At 33.8% G+C, this 17491-nt stretch overlaps 1 protein-coding gene across 1 annotated transcript; it reads right to left on the reverse strand.

Moving 5' to 3' along the window:
* Positions 1-3820: 3820 nt before the first annotated feature.
* On the reverse strand, positions 3821-6423 carry LOC104212216 (small ribosomal subunit protein eS19x). Its single transcript, XM_009761432.2, has 4 exons — positions 6220-6423; positions 5015-5105; positions 4737-4920; positions 3821-4206 (listed from the first exon to the last, which is right to left on the reverse strand). The coding sequence occupies exons 1-4, from the start codon at positions 6301-6303 to the stop codon at positions 4134-4136; spliced, it is 432 nt and encodes a 143-aa protein (XP_009759734.1). The 5' UTR covers positions 6304-6423; the 3' UTR covers positions 3821-4133.
* Between the last annotated feature and the right edge of the window lie 11068 nt (positions 6424-17491).

Here is a 17491-nt window from a genome sequence, read left to right on the forward strand (position 1 = left end):
GGCCTTAAGGGTATTATTTCGAACTTTCGTCGAGATATTAATCCGTTGTTGTTCGATCGAGGTCAAATTTTCTCTTTGGCAAAGGCCCTTGGCCTTAAGGGTGTTATTTCGAACTTTCGTCGAAATATTAACACGTCATTGTTCGATCGAGGTCGAACTCTTCTCTTTGGCGAAGGCCCTTGGACTTAAGGGTGTTATTTCAAACTTTCATCGAAATATTAACCCGTCGTTGTTCGATCGAGGTCGAATTTTTCTCTTTGGCAATGGCCCTTGGCCTTAAGGGTGTATTTCGAGCTTTCGTTGAAATATTAACCCGCCGTTAGTCCCAGTTTTTCTTTTGGAGAGTTGGCTATCCTTTAGGGGAGTCCCAATTTTGCTCAACTTCTGCGCTTCCGGGTGAGCCCCAGTTCGCTTGAATTTATTCGTATCGGGGGGTGTGATGTTGGAGAGCATAAAACGTTGTTGTTTTGCTCACACTCATTTTGTGCACATATTGGAGTTTCCCTGCCTAATCTTTTCGCTTTCCGTTCTAGAGATGTCATTGGTGGACGGGACGATGAATTATACTTTGAACTCGGGGATGTCCCCCTCGTCGACCCGGTCCTTAAGTCCCCGGGAAGTCCCTCTTGGGACAGCTCCTAGGTGAGGGAGAGAGAGTACAGCTTAAAGGGCGTCATTTTCTGTAAGTTGGATTGTCAGGTAAGCGATATTTCAGTTGTTTTGTAGTAGTTTCTCATTCTCCAGTTGAGATATTTCTTTGCAAATTCGCCTGCGCGGCGCTTGTGTTCCTATTTAAGCAAACAGTAGAAGGTGAGCCAAAATCTTGTTTTCCTTACCCCTGTCCGATGAGTCGGTGAATGAGGGTAGATTTATAGCGTTGCTCGTTTTGCTTGGCGTTTCAATGGTTGATGGGGCGGTGGTTTCTAAATTCGGTGGTCGTGCTCAGCTCTCTTTCCCCTTCTATTTTGTGCTTTTGCCCTGCGTGGGTTGGGCCTGCCTTAGCTGGTTCATGGACCGCTCGATGTACAGGGGAGGATGTTGGTTGTAACTTCTGCTTGCATATAGCATCGTGATCTAGATTAGCACGTGAGGTTTACTTACCGCTCTTTTTAGTGGGTGATCATATTTTCGGTTTTTGATCTGGAAGAGACTAGAAATTTCACAAGAAATCCACACAGACGGCGCCAAATTGTTTGACCAAAAAATGTCAAAACTTTTTTGATTAAAACAATTGATACTAATGATTTGGTTAGTCTTAGTCAAGCATAGTAAATCCCAATTTGGAAATGAATGGGAAAGTAATGGATAAAATGAAATAAAAACGAGCAATCTTCATTCATCTTGTTATTTCCTCTTTCATGATGCCCAAGAGGTCATCGATTTTACATCCTTTTTAGAAGGAAAATAGAAGGAGAGGATATAGAGAGAGAAAACGAAAAAGCCCCCCCCTCTTTGGTGATTTCATCCCGTATATATAGTTCTGAGACCATGACCACCTTCTCCGGTCGGTCTGCCCTTATGATGTGGCCTTTTCATCACTACTTAATTATTGTCTTTTGACCCACTGTACATTATGGATACTTAGACCGAACTAGGTCGTGATGGTCCTCGCTACCCCACCCCTTGGGCAGGGTTCTAACTGGGTCGGCTACTGTGGTCAGATTTTGACCTATACACTCCTCCTTCTCCTCCTTCGTTTTCTTCTTCTTCTTTCTTCTGTTGTTGTTGGTGCTGCTATGAAACTTCATTTCATGGGGATGACTACTATAAGTATGTTTATCAGATTATTTAAAAATAAATTATAAATAACTTTCTAAAGTAAGTACGTACATGTATGTTAATTCACATTCTATTATTTTTTTGGATTCAGCTTTTGTACATTATCAATGCATTTTAACCGTTGTGCTAAATCATTTATCTAGTTTTTTAAGTTACTAATTCTACTGATAAACTTATTATCTGTACAAAAAATCAATTACATGATAACATAAAACATGCTAAAGTTTAGCAAATATAGAACAAAACTTCAGCTAAAATATGCTGAAATTCAGCAAATAGAGAACAAAACTGCAGCTACTAGAATGCATAAGTTCAGCAATTACAAACAAACACTGAAACAAATAGAGAACAAAACTTCAGCTACTATACTTAAGTTCAGCAATTACAAACAAAAATTTCAGCATACTTGGTTCAACAATTTTTGCTACTTCACACCCGTCTACTAGAATGTTGAAATTTGCGTGATTGTCTTTGCTACTTCAGGCATGTATGCTGAAATTACACGAAAAAATGGGTAGGCTTGCAATTTTTTTTGTAAAACGGGTAACAAGTTAAAACGTGACCCAAAAACGGGTATAGATGCAAATGCTGCCCCCCTCTCTTCAATTAGGGATGGGCATTGATCGGTTCGGTTCGGTTATGAATATTATCGGTTTAGCATATCGGTTATTGGTTTACAAATTTGATAAACCGATAATCGAACCAATAAGATATCGGTTATTGGTTAATCGGTTATCGATCATTATCGGTTCGGCTATCGGTTTACCCGATAAGATAACTCAATCAAGAGTTAAGCAAAAAAGAAAAAACAATTCACCGGAGTTAAGCAAAAAAGAGAAGAATTCACATATAGCATACTAAAGACTTACGCTAGGAGTAACTAGTAAGGTCTACGAAGAATGAAGATGAAGCAACTGAAGAGTGGGTTGAGAAAGAATAGGAGAGAATGAACTGAAGCCCTAGCATTTGTATATACTTAAGGATAAAGTCGTAATTTTATTAATTCTTATTGGGTTATCGGTTAACCCATTAACAAAATTGACAAACGAGGTCGGAATCGATAACCCAATAATAAAAAAATTCTAAACCATTACCGAACCGTTAACCCAAAAATTAACGGTTCGAGTTATCGATTTTACCCGATATATGCCCAGCCCTATCTTCAATGGAAATTTTTCGTATTTTAACTAAAATTATTTTTGTTCTAATTTTATTTTTGCATTAGAACATAATTAATTCTAATTAATTATAAACATGGGCTAATAGCTTAGTTTCTAAAACTAACTTATACTTTCGGTAAAAATCAGTTTGTGTTTGACTACTTTATTTTATTTAAGCAAGTGCTTCTAATTATATTTTTCTTTCAAAAAATATTTTTGAGGAAAAAATTTACTTTTGGCCAAAAAAAGCTTAACCAACAGGCTAGACCCAAAAATTGTTCATCCTGTCCAAGTTAACAGTAATGTCAATTAAACATTTGGCTAAATTGAGCGTGTTAAAGGTAAGATGGCTGGTTTAAAGAATTCGCCACTTTTATGATCTTTTATTAGAAGCCTAGAAGGTGATCATTTTATCTTTCAAATTAGCTCAAAGATCGAAGGTTGACACCTCGTCTAAAGTTCAAAGCTAAAAATAAATTAACTCGTCTAATTTTGAAAAAGTAACCAGCTCCTAAATATGTTTCGGTCCAAAATGGGGACGAACAGATAGTCTAACTCATAATTTTGTTTAACATTAAAATCTCAACCTTTACGATGGAGTTGCAAAAACACGAAATATAATTACGACAACCTGTTGAAAGATGGTATGTTTGACGTAAACACTTGAAACAAGAATCCTAAATCTTAGGATGACTCATCCTTTAATTCCAGTGTCTAACAGACACCTCCTGCAATCCCATTGACTTCGACCAAAAACTGAGTTTGGTCATTATATTTGATTTGACTTCACACTTCTTATTGCTCAATACAAAAGAAGATACGTGTCCCTTATCCAAAAGAGAAGCATTAACCGGCAATTTCTTCATGTAAACAAGGAAACATAATTCCAACAAGGCTTTTTAATTTTATCAATTAGGAAATAGCTGCCAATTCGAAAGGACCAACTCAATGTAAAATTTGGACTAGGTGATGCATCGAATGGAAGATATGCCACAACACATCTCTAGAAAGGCAAAACATCTCTAGAAAGGTACTGAAAGGGCAAAACTGACATACTGAGAAAGACGAAAAAAGTTCAGAAAGGCAAAACATCCACAAAATTGATGGAAAAGTACCCTAAATTTGTATAGGTCCAAACTGAAACAATAAGTTTGAGCTAACTCATGTACTCATAAAATTGCCTGAATTCATCTCTTAAAGAGATGCAGCAATTCTTCCAGCAACTTGGTCAAGATCACGCTGGCCATTGGATGTGATTCTCCTTCCACTAGATAAAGAACGAAAATATAATCAGACAGACAATAATAAGCAGCAGCATCGGAAAAAAATCATCTCAAATGAGTGAAGGATTTGCATTTTTAATGCAGCTGATATGTTGAGTTGTGCTCATCCACTAGCAATTAGGATGTCTCCTTGAGAGCAAAGTGAAGCACTTTATCTTGATTTTCAATTGAGCCATGTTCTTATTTTCAAGAGAAAAGTCAACTCGCCTCGTCGTTTCCTTTTACAAGGAAGCCAAAAATTTGTGGCACCCATATAAAGACAACAACAACAACGATTAATCATAAATATTACTAAGTGGTGACATTCAATATGTGGGACAACAAATCTCAGAAAATGGGAGAACTAGGGCTATTCTCCTGAACTATATTGTCTTTACTACCTAAAATAACTTGCCAAAGTTGAGATACCAAACAGGTTTCTAACTAATCAATGGATATAATTCCTACAACCACCATAATATAAGGAAACACATAAAATTCAGCTGCAATTAGATTTTACAAAAAGGCTACTTACCCCTTAGGATCAAAGTCAACGATGTTCATGTTCTGCAATTGCTGAAGTATGTTGCGTGCAACTGAACCACTGCTCTTACAGAAATGACGAGGGCGGCTGCCATTCCTCTGGTTACCACCATAGATTCTTCGGAATCCACCAACACCGATACCGCCCCTCAAATAAATCTTCCTTGCCATAGAAGCTGCCATACATCAAAATAATAAAGAAGAAATGTTAGAAAAAACGATAATTACTATAGATAAGTTCCTTCTTCTGAGAGTGGAGATGAAACATACCAGCTCTAATGTAGTACCAATCAGGGTCATATGGAGCAAGCTCTTTGAGTTTACCAGTCTTGACGAGATCAGTCCACTCAGGAAGCTCCATCTGCATAAAGCAAAGGTAATAAGCACAGACGAGCACAATAACCATAATATTCAACTGACGCTTCAAAGAAATTGCAGCAGTAACATTGGCTGGAAGCCCAGAATCTAACTATAAAGAGTATGATATACCCTTTAAGCTAGGTCTATAAGCCAGTTAAAGCACAATGTCTACTTCACAAAAGAAATAACTTGCAGTAAAATAGTTCAGAATTTTGCTCTTAAATATAGCAAAGAATGAACTCATTCAAGATGAATAATCATTTTAACAGCTTAGAATATGCAAACCTAAAACAAAAATTATCCTCTTAGGTATCCCCTCTCTGCAGACTTAAGCATCTAGATGAAGCAGACTCACTCCATCTATGTACTATCAGAGTAAGCAAGCAGTCTAGGATTCAAGTCTCACAGACAGCAATACACCAACTGCTACACTTCAAACAAGTTTCATCAACACCAACGAATAGAATATTTCCATGTACTTGATTCAAGAAAAAGAATCAAGCCAGTGCTGCAAACCTAAAGAAGTAAACAAAAGTGTCCCCATCTCTAACAATTTTAGTTGTTATACAGTACACTCAATCCGAATAGCACTCAACAAGTTTAAACTAGTTTTTTTCTACCTCAATCTTTCAGTAACTATCTAAACAAGACAGACTAAATTAAGCACCTGTGTGTTACAAACAGCACTAAACCAAATGCAAGTTTAAGTCAGAAAATCTTTATTTAACTAAAAATGCCTTTTTCTAATACCAACAAATAGCTACAGAAAACTTTTCCGTAAGTCTGCATATCATATGAAGAAGATTGTCAAAAGTAAGTTGGTTCTTTCGTATTAGTTAGTTAATTACTGACTATCAAATGCTCAATGACGAATTACTTTTAATATGAAACCTATAGCAGTTAGGAATTTCTACAGAAAATTTTAGACACCAAAATCGAAGCTAATAAGTAGAAACAAATAAGGCGCATGGAAAACTCATGATTATACACAAATTCTACATATTCATGAGGATACTAAGCGAGCATTGCACATTACAAGAGCCATTATCAATAGCTGAACACATAAATGAATGAATCTATATACGCAAATACATATATACATTCAAAGCATATACCTTGCCGGAGCGCTTAAGGTGAGCGGCATAAGCCTTCACAAATTCGTGAGGGGAAACATCTTTCACAGTTCTCGCTGCCTCCATCTTCGCTTCTGCTGCTGTTGCGGCGCCGATGCAGATCTCTATTCACGTTGCTCCAGCGAGGGTTTTTTGTAAGAGAAAAGAAGTAAGATGGTATGCTAGGGTTTATAGCTGTTGTAATTTGTTGAATCCCGGCCTGTGAATGGGCCTATATAAGCCCATGGAGTTTGGGCTTCATTCAACAAAAGTCCAGTGTCTGCCATCTTACTGTACGCAGCAAAAATTAATAGTTTCTTGTGGTTATCAAATATGAATATTTACCCCCTATAGCAAAGGTTAACACCTTATTTATTTTAAATAAATATCATTTAAAAAATTATATTCTATAGATACCTTTTAAGGTTTATAGCAAAATATTTAATTTTGGTTACCTCCTAGCCTTAAGCCACTAATTACGCTATTCAGTTACATTATTTTCTTTCTCTCTCTACTTTGATACATCTCATTCCCTTCTTTCATCCCATTAAAATTTTTGCTCTCCTCCTCCTTCTAACGGCAGCTTCTCAGCTGAAAAATCCAGCGACCAGTAGCACAGCAACAACAAACCCTAACCTGAAGACCCAATCATGCCGAAGCAAATCCACAAAATCGTTGGTGATTATCTCGTTGTATTCCGTCGCTGAAGACCCAATCTCACCAAGTTTATAATTTGACTTCGTCGCATATTTATCTTTCATTGATACATGGATTTTATTCCATGCGGATAACTAGACAAGAAACCAATTAAGTTTCGATTTAATATTCTGTATGTTCCGATTCAATTAGCGTTCTGCAAGATCTTTGAAGATGGGAGAACTATTTGACTACAAGGCGGAAATTAGGGTTTGTTCGTGAGAAAAGACGACGAAGTTTTGAGGCTGAGCAACTTGATTTTATATTTTCATGTATTTCATTGTATTCTGTCTTTTTTTTCATTATAATTTAATGTATCTCGCTGTATTTTATTGTATTCATTGTCTTTTTTTCCAGTGTTTTTTCAATGTATCCCATTGTATTCTATGTATTTATTGTATTCACTGTCTCGCTATATGCCATGAATATATTCATATGTTTTTAAAATTAATGTGATTTATGTATTCAGATGTATTATATAATTTCTCTGAAGATTGCTATGTTTTTGGGGTATTTTTCAGTTGAGAATCTTTTTTATAACCGAAAATACAAATTTTATGTGTTATAATTGAGTTTGTTGGGTTATATTAGGAGTCTATTATGTTAATTGATATACCTTCTGTTTAATAATAGTGTAATCCCATGTTTCACGCCGTGAATACAGTCGAATACAGTAATCTGTCTAGCTATAATCCCATGTTTCACGCGATGAATACAATCGAATACACTCGAATACAACAACTTAGTTGGACTTCCCTGATTCACGCATATTTTTGCTATTGTATTCATGAATACGATAGCTCTTATAACCACAGCAAATGTATCTATAATCCGTAATATAGCAAATGGTATCTACAGATGGCTAATTACTACTAAAAGATAGTGTTTTATGAAAATTTTCCTATGATATATATATATATATATATATATATATATATATATATATATATATATATATATATATATATATATATATAATATACATATTTTATGTGTATTTTGGCTTGCGAATGTAATTAGTTCGGTCAACTAGTCAAGTTTGTATCATGCCCTAAATAATTGACTTAAGAATAAATCATTTCTATGGGTACTTGCTAACTCCTACCGGTACAACATAAGAATAAATCATTTAGTATTTTTTGCATACACTAAAATTTGTTCCTAAGAACTCATAATTCTCAACTAATTGACTACACCCTTAGGTGCTCCCTTTAAATAACTTATCCATTGGTGAAATGTCAAGAAATTATTTCTTTGTTTCCTTCTTTCATCCTAATTTATATGATACTCTTTTTATATATAAAAATTCTAAGAAATTAACAGAATTTCATTTCCATACAATTTCATAACTTTCAAGAATTAAAATTCATTAAACTACTTAAATTTTAAATTTTGATGCAGTGCCCTTTATCAAACTAACTTTTTAACTATTAGTTCAATATTGTCTTGCTTTCATTAATATAAGTTAGAAGTCAACCAACATAAAATGAAACATATATATATATATATATATATTTCGGTTCACTTGAAATTGTCAAAGACTGGGGAAGTTATTGCTATAAGGACATTGAATTTCGCATTTAAAGAATTGAAGTATAATAATTTTAAAGAAATGAGAGAACTGCATAATAAATAAAAAATAGATGCTACTTATCAATAATTAATCATGAAGTTATACTATCAAAAATAGCTAGAGAACCTGAGAAAGTTACCAAGGATATAAAATATTTAAATAAAAATTAGGCAAAAAAAGAATCTTTTCTCATAATGAATATGGTTAAAATTCGTTGAAAACACATAAATGAGGCGATATACAAAATTTGAGAAAGATTAGAATAGATTTGACTAGCCTGGGGTTCAAATTCAATTTGAGTGATATACAATATTTACAAAATATGGGCAGAAAAAGTTTTCTTAATGGGCTAGTTAAAATTTATTTGAAACACATAGATGGGTCGATATATAAATTTGAGAAAGATTAGAAGTGATTTGAACTAGTTTGGAGTCAAAATTCATAGTTGAAATTGAGTTTAAAAATTTATGTGTCACACATGTATCTAACATATATATATATATATATATATATATTACATGTATTTCACACACAAATTTACATGGATACACAGAGAATACATATAGGATACACAAGTGATATATAGAAAACACGGTGTGATAATTGTTGGGTTTAAGCTTGTTATCTATATTATATTAAAAACACAAAGGCCCTTGGCGAAATGTCATTCGCCTTTTCTACCCCTTTAAACTATATTTTATATTGGACAAAGGTAATTTAATTTATTTTCCTAATATGTAGGAATAGACATTAATTATTTTTCTAATATTAGAAATAGCTATTTTAATTATTTGCCTAACATTTAATTTAGGACTTTAATTTGAAAATCATAATAGTCATTTAATTATTTATATAATATTTAGGACTTTGATTTGATAAAAACCTTTAATTTCTTTCAATTCCCTTTCAAGAGTACTTCACTATAAACTCCATTTATAGGAGTATTTTTAGGACTACGAATATTATTTTTTGTTATAAATTTTTTCTTTACGATTTCCTATTTTTGGTTTCTTTAGTTCCTTTTTCAAGGTTATGGGTACTTTTTTTGTTATAAAATTTTACGTTTAATAGTCCTTATTTTCCTTTTCTTTGTTTATTGGAACTATACCCAATTTTACCTAACATATATCCTTTTCTTTTTTAATTGCATAGGCAAATACTACTATAAATAAATAAAAAGATTGTATTCCTCATCATCATAGGTTAGCTTTCGTTATTGAATCTCTAGCTTCGTGAGTTTTCAGTTTTTTTTTTCTTTAGAACAAATATTTTATATTTATTCGTGCTTGAATTTTTGGCTTTCTAATTGTGATAATTATTTCTAAGTTATGTTTAACCCTCGATATATGATGAATAAGTACTTCAACTATGTTAGCATGCATGCCTCTTCTTTTAGGAATTTTATTTTTAAAATAGGTACGTTAAGCTGAATAAAAGAAGTCTTTATATTCTTATACAAGTTTTTTTGTAATTTGTTGATTCGTTTGATGGAGCGACTGATAGGGTGGTGAGTCGAGTTTACTATTGAATTAACAGTAGTTGCTTTTACTAATTATTTATTTTACGTGCTTGACATATTGCACAAATCCATTAGTTAGAAATAACTATCTTCTTTTTTTGTTAATATGACTCTTTTTATAAATAAATAAATAAAAGAATTTATAGGTTGATCACCTTCAAGTACCATTAGTACAAAAAAGGGTGACCATAATAAAATAAAATTGCTTCATCCCTTTATTTTTGGAATCGTATTTTAGACAATATTTATGGTGCTATGTTTTATCGCACTACCAACACTAGAAAGCCAACGCATGACTTACTTAATTCATTTGGTTCAATAAAACTATAAAAATATTATGAGGAGAAAGTTGGAGAATAAGAGAAGAGTATCGAAAGATGAAAACAATGAAAAGGAAATATGTTTCATTTAATTACTGTAGGGCATCACAAGATTCCTTATATGCGTTGAACCCACTGAGTCACTAAATAACATCGATCTTTATCATTTTTTGGGAGAACTTGAATTATTTCTTATTATTTAGTGTATAATTCAAATACATTTGTTAATAATATTTATATAATTTTTTTAAAAAAAATCTGTACTCGTTAACATACAAGCGCAATGTGCATCGAAAGTCCTTAGCGAATTGTCATTTGTGTTGTTTACCCTTAAACCTCACATTAGACAAAATCGTAATTTAGCTCTCTCTCTCTCTCTCTCTCTCTCTCTCTATATATATATATATATATATATATATATATATATATATATATATAGTATATTAAAAGCACCGACACTTTTAGCAAAATGTCGTTCGTCTTTTCACCCTTTAAAAATATATTTCACTTTGGATATAATTATAATTTAAGTGACCTTTCTAATATTTAGAATTTCAAAATAAACTAAGTTTTGGTTATTAAATCTTTCCTTATTAAATTAGGTCCTAATATTTAAGAGTTTAAATCCAATTGAGATTTTACCTCAAATAGGTAAGGATCTCTTTTGTTTAAAATATTATTCTAGAACTCTAAAAGATCCAATACACAAGGTTCCTTTACAACAAAAATTACTTTATATAATACAAATAGAATATATAAACAGAAATATAATGAGCAAATGGTTTCATTTATATATACACAATAACTTCGTTTTCGTAGCTACCTATATAAATTTGGTAATAAAGCATAAAAATTATATGCTTTATAGTATCAGGACACATAATATATTTATGACACGTGTCTTTTATTTAATATTATTATTAAATTATAGTTTTTACTTTATTTTATCATTTAATCAAGGTAAATTATGGTAGTTCAGTCTTCGTATATTGAATGAATTTTTTTTTCCAATAATTGACCTTGATTGAGAACCTATATGTGGTTGTTTTCCCCCTTATTGAGTTAGCTATATAGAATTAATATTTTTTTTATTTACAGGACTCACATTTAATCTTTATAACTCAAATATAATTTTAAATAAAATATTTATATAATTTTTTGAGAAACTTTTACTCATTAGACAAGATACACGCGCAACGCGCGTACTATTGACTAGTAGCATAAAATAGAGTGAATGAGAAATGGAGAAAAAAATAAAATATTTGAATTTTCCACTTTGACAAAGGGACATTGTCCCATATTGGAGGAGGAAAAGAGTCTTGATAGGTGTGTGTGTGTGCGTATATATATAATTGCTCTACTTCTAGCTCTTAAAGAGTTGAGAAGAAGGCAAGTTTCGTACCGTCGTCGTCACTCGCTCGGCTCGGATTCGGATTCGGATTCTCAGATTTTCCTTACGGAAATTTTGAATTCTCCTTCTTTCTTCTGCATTTGTTTTAACTGAAAGAAAGTAACGGTAAGTGTGATTTGCTACCGATCATTTATGTTCGCTGAAACACTGGGGTTTGAAATACCGCTACACCAATGTATAATCTGTTTTAACCTGGGAGAAAATAATTCATAACCTCGGGTACTGGGAGGGGATTAAGTTCCTTAAAGAAACACTGTGAATTCAGTGGGCTCGGATTAATATCTGCTTCTTCTACATTTCGAATTTTTTCGTTCTTTTATTTTCAGAATTACTTTGCAAATATAGATTTTTAACAAGCTTAAAGAACTTAATTATATATATATATATATATATATATATATATATATATATATATAGAGAGAGAGAGAGAGAGAGAGAGAGACTAAAACCTGTATGGTTTTCTATTCCCGGTTTGGAGATTAAAGTCTTCGTGGTTTTCTACTCTGTTTCTATATCTTAACGTATGCTATGTTTTATTTTAATAACTGTTATTTGGAGATTAAAATCCTTGCGATTTTCTACTCCATTGGAGACTAAAATCTACGTGATTTTCTACTCTAGTTTTATTCGGTTTGAAGATATAAAACTTCACCATATATTAAACATTTGTTTCTGTCATTTTTTTTTTACAGAAATGACGAATGAGGACGAAAACCAGCTTGTTCTTATGGTGACTACAATGCATCTACAAGCCGAACAACATCGGTATTAGCACCGGCACCGGCAGAAAAAGCCTGAATTTTTTTTCAGTATTTATATCAAGCGGTGGCAGCAGAAGATGTTCTTCTACCTAACGACTTTAAGTCTACAGAAGCTCATTAAAGAAGATGTTCCTATTCCGCCTAACGAAACTCCAGAAAATAAACGCTTCCTCGTTACTGAGGCGTGGAAGCATTCTGATTTTTTGTGCAAGAATTCTATTCTTAACGGACTGAAAGACGATCTGTCTAACGTCTATAGTAATATGGAGACGTCAAAAGAACTATGGTTTGCGCTTGAAAAGAAATACAAAACTAAGGATGTCGGGTTGAAGAAATTTATTGCCGCAAAGTTTTTGGACTACAAAATAGTAGATAGCAAGTTTGTTATATCCAAATCCAAGAATTGCACGTGATTATTCATGATCTCCTTGCTGAATGTATAAGTCAAATTAATACTTTTGTTTAAAGTATTAGTTATGTTACTATTACTCATATAATTTTCATTGAAGGTCTTGTCATCAATGAAATATTCCACGTTGCAACAATGATTGAGAAGTTACCTCCTTTGTGGAAGGACTTTAAAAATTACTTGAAACACAAACGCAATGAGATATCACTCGAAGTTCTTATTGTTCGGTTGGGGATTGAAGAGAACAATAAAACTGCTGAAAAGAAGGGTCGTGGAAACTCAACAATAATGGGAGCAAACGTTATTGTTGATGCTCCACAAAATAATAAAAAGAGAAAGGAGTCTTTTGGACCAAAAAGTAACCCAAGCAAGAAACGTTCAAAGAAAGTTGCTACAACTGCGAGAAAGCTAGAAAAAAATCTACAGATTATCGTGCTTCAACGAAAGACAAGAAGAATGGTCAATCAAACAAGCACAAGAATATTGATGATTTGTGTGCTATGCTTTCTGAGTGCAACCTGGTGAGAAATCCCAGGATTTGGTGGATTGACTCTGCAGCCACTCACCATGTTTGTGTTGTTAGAGAAGTGTTTGCTACATATATTCCTGTTGGACCGGAAGAGACGTTTTCTATGGGAAATTCTGTAATGACCAAGATTGAAGGATGTGGAAAGATATTTCTGAAAATGACTTAAGGCAAGGTGGTGACTCTAAACAACGTCCTTCACGTTCCTAAAATTAGGAAGAACTTAGTCTCTATTGCACTTCTCGTCAAGATCGTGTTTAAGTGTATTTTTGTATCTGATAAGGTTGTAATAAGTAAGAACGAAATGTTTGTAGGAAAAATTTACGTCATTGAGGGCCTTTTCAAGCTAAATATAATGGTCGTTGAGAATAATAAAATTTCAACTTATTCTTACTTACTTGAATAAGCTGAAATGATTAATGGAATATATGTTTGGGATATGTCAATTATAAAAATCTTGTAAAAAATGATTAATTTGATCAAGCCGAAGCCAAAGCCGAAGCCGAAGTTGAGCCGAAGAACGTGAGACTTGCCTTCTTCTCAACTCTTTATGAGCTAGAAGAACAACAATTGTATATATACTCATAAAAACTCTTTTCCTCCTCCAATATGGACAATGTCCCTTTGTCAAAGATTAAAATTTAAATATTTTATTTTTTCCCTCCATTTTCCATTCACTTATTTTAAGCCATAACAAGTTTAAACCCAACAATATCTTATCTTCTTCCATGTTCATCTTTTATTTAGAATGTTCAATTCAAACTACCTCAAATCTCCACCAAATAATTCCAACATTGAGATTCAACTTCTTTAAATGCACCCGATCTATTTCAATAACATCCCCTCAAAAGAAATTCTATTTTCGAAAAGCTAAATTATAAATTCAAGAAGTAAGCTTCTACTTTCAATGAAGTTTTATAAAAGAAATTATTATTAGAATTAAGATACGAATATTTACCAATTAGAGTTTCTCTAAATCATGCTCTATTTATGACATTTGCGAAAAGTTAAGTTTCATGAAACTACTAACCTATTGCTTGATGTAATATTGTCTATTTCGCAACTGAATGAAAAAGATAATGTAGTAGAATTCAAGGGTGTGACTTAGTAGTCAATAAAGCGGGTAGGTCTCAAGTTTAAATTTGAGCAGAGATAAAGAAATAGGAAAAATACCAGGTCTGTCCATTTATATGTAGTTTATTACAAAAATTGGTCAATTCATAAAATATTATTAATATTAGCCAAATATTATCAATATTAGCCAATTAGCTATTTTTAGCCAAAGGTCAATTTTTTGATTTCTTTTGAGTAAGTGTTATTAGAATAGATTGGGTATATCTTAATGAGCTTGAATTTCAAATTTGAGATGATTCGATGGAGTTTTGAGCTGGGAGGTTGATTCATAATTTTAGCGTTGTTTGATATGATTTGAGGCCTCGAGCAAGTCCGTAATGTGATTTGGGACTGATTGGTATGAATGGTTGGGGTCCCGGGGGCCTCGGGTGGATTCCGGGTGGTTAACGAATCGAAAATGGAATTTTAGAAAGGGTTGAAGTTGTTGGTTGCTGGTGTAACCGCACCTGCAAGACTAGGGCCTTCATGCCGAAGAAGCAGAAATGGACGGCTAAGTTGGGACCGCATATGCAGTCGTTTTTTCGTAGATACGGGACCACATCTGCGGAGGAGATGACGCAGAAGCGGAATGGACTGGGAGCCCTGGACCGCAGAAGCGGGGTTTGGTTCGCACCTGCGAGACCGCAGAAGCGGTCAAGAGACCGCAGCTACGGAAAGGGTTGAAGGCAGTGGGTTGCTTTAAAGTCGGGATTTGGCCATTTTCTTTCATCTTTCTCTTGGCTTGGGCGATTCTTGGAGGGTTTCAAGAGGGGGTTTTCATCATCAACGACAAGGTAAGCTATCCCCACCTATCTTGAGTTAAATACATTGATTATGTACGGATTTGAGCATGAATTTGGTAGAAAATTGGGGTTTTGGTGGAAAGACCTAGAAATGGTATTTTTGGATTTTGGCCACGACTTTGGGTATGAAATTTAGAGGAAATCATATATTTGAGTTCAGGAGTTCATGGGTAAACGTTATCTTTGAAAAATGTAGGAATACGGGCACGTGGGCCCGAGGGCAATTTTGTCAACTTTTCGATCGGGGTTAGGAATTGTTATAAATTGGATTGTAATGAGTAATTGAGCGTATATTAATGGTTTTGCATAATTATTGACTAATTTTGGAGCATTATGCATCGATTCGAGTCTTCGAAAGGGCGTGGAATGCCGGTTATGGATCTTCGGAGCAAGGTGAGTCTCCTTTTTAACCTTGTAAGAGGGAATTGTCCCCATAGGTGAAATAATTGGTTATGCACTCCTATTTGTGGGGGCTACGTACATACGAGGTGACGAGAGTCCGTGCGTAGCTACTAATATGTGTAAGTCCGGGTAGTCTAGGACCCAAAAGCATGCTATACTTGGAATATGTGTAACCTTATTGACAGCCGATTGCTTAAATCCTATCGAATGGGTAAATGGATTTCTAAAAAAAATTAAACTTCATTTTTCTAAATTGTTAAGAGTGAATTGGTTTCTTTGGATAATTGTTTCCTAATGACTTCTTGATTGATCGTCTGTGCGTGTTTAAATTATGGAACAGGCCGAACGCCTCAGTAGATTAAATAGATGCATCTATGGTTCGCGCCATTCGACCCTCTGGCAGTGCACAGTTTAAATATTATTGGATCGGGCCGTACGTCCTTGGCATGATTTGCGCATGCTTGCATTGCTTGCCTTGGGATTTATAGATATTGATATTTGCTCTCCCTGACTTGAGAATATGTGTATAAATGATGAAAAAGGAAATTTTAGAAATTTCACATAAAAAGAAAGAATTGTTTACATGTTTCACCCTATTAAATTAGAAATCCTGTTTATATAAATCCTCGATTCATTATATTACGGACGTATCATTATTGGACCACTAGTAAATATCGAAGTCAACCTCTCGTTTCTACTTCTTCGAGATTAGACGGGATACTCATTGGGTACATGTTGTTTTCGTACTCATACTACGCTTGTTGTACATTTCTGTTGCACAGGCACATGCATCACTAGTGGCCTGACGGGCGTAGCAGCATGGTTGACACAGAGACTTAGGTGAGTTGCACTTATCGAGACGATCGTAGCGAACAGAGCCTCCTTCAGAGTATTGTACTGTATTTTCATTTCTGTCCACTTGTATTCCAGACAGTTACTGTATTTTATTTCATTCCCTAATAAATGCTCATGCACTTGTGACACCGGGTTCTGGGATATCTATGAAAGTAGTCAGTATTTTGAAATTGTCAAAGATATCATTATTTTATCCGGTAAAAATTTATTCCTTGTTGTTTAAATGTATAAAAGAAGTGAATTTAGAAATATCTAAAATGAGAAATTGCTAGTTATTTAGTGTTGGCTTGCCTGACAATAGTGTCCGGCGCCATCACGACCCTTCGTGGATTTTGGGTCATGACAGAACTCGATTTAACTATGAATTTTGATAGCAAATCAGTCCAAATCGCCTCCAATCTTCCTCAAATTTTGTATATTGACGCATCTATACGTTTTCAGTGAATCTCAACCATACACATTTAAAAAGTCCGTTTTACTTGAATTTTTGAAATCTTGTATATATATATATATATATATATTTGTATTTCATCACCTTAGTTTCTATTAATATAGAAGGAGATTTTTGTGTGTGTCACGACTCGGATTTCCCACTATCGGAATCGTGATAGCGCCTAACTTTTCAGAATGCTAGGCAAGCCAACCGATAAAGAATTAATACTCTAACACTATCCAAATCAGTAAATAATAATAATTAAACCAAAACAGAGTAAAGAAATGCGGAAGTTCATAATAATCCAAGTATTAATACACGATTATCCAAAATCTGGTGTTACAATACACAAACTTCTAAGAGTTACTACAAATACTGGCTGAAAGAAAATGCAAATGTTCTCGAATTAAAAGAAAATAGGAAAACTAGGATAACTGAAAGAGGACTCCAGGGT

This window comes from Nicotiana sylvestris, chromosome 10 (assembly GCF_000393655.2).
Source record: "Nicotiana sylvestris chromosome 10, ASM39365v2, whole genome shotgun sequence".
Classification (NCBI taxonomy): Eukaryota; Viridiplantae; Streptophyta; class Magnoliopsida; order Solanales; family Solanaceae; genus Nicotiana; species Nicotiana sylvestris.

What these genes read in the sequence shown, in the direction of transcription:
- LOC104212216 (XM_009761432.2), bottom strand. Translation starts at nt 6,303, where the DNA reads ATGGAGGCAGCGAGAACTGTGAAAGATGTTTCCCCTCACGAATTTGTG. An exon ending in ACCTTAAGCGCTCCGGCAAG is followed by an intron (nt 5,106 to 6,219) that starts GTATATGCTTTG and finishes TGCTTTATGCAG; the next exon opens with ATGGAGCTTCCTGAGTGGAC. An exon ending in TTGGTACTACATTAGAGCTG is followed by an intron (nt 4,921 to 5,014) that starts GTATGTTTCATC and finishes GATGTATGGCAG; the next exon opens with CTTCTATGGCAAGGAAGATT.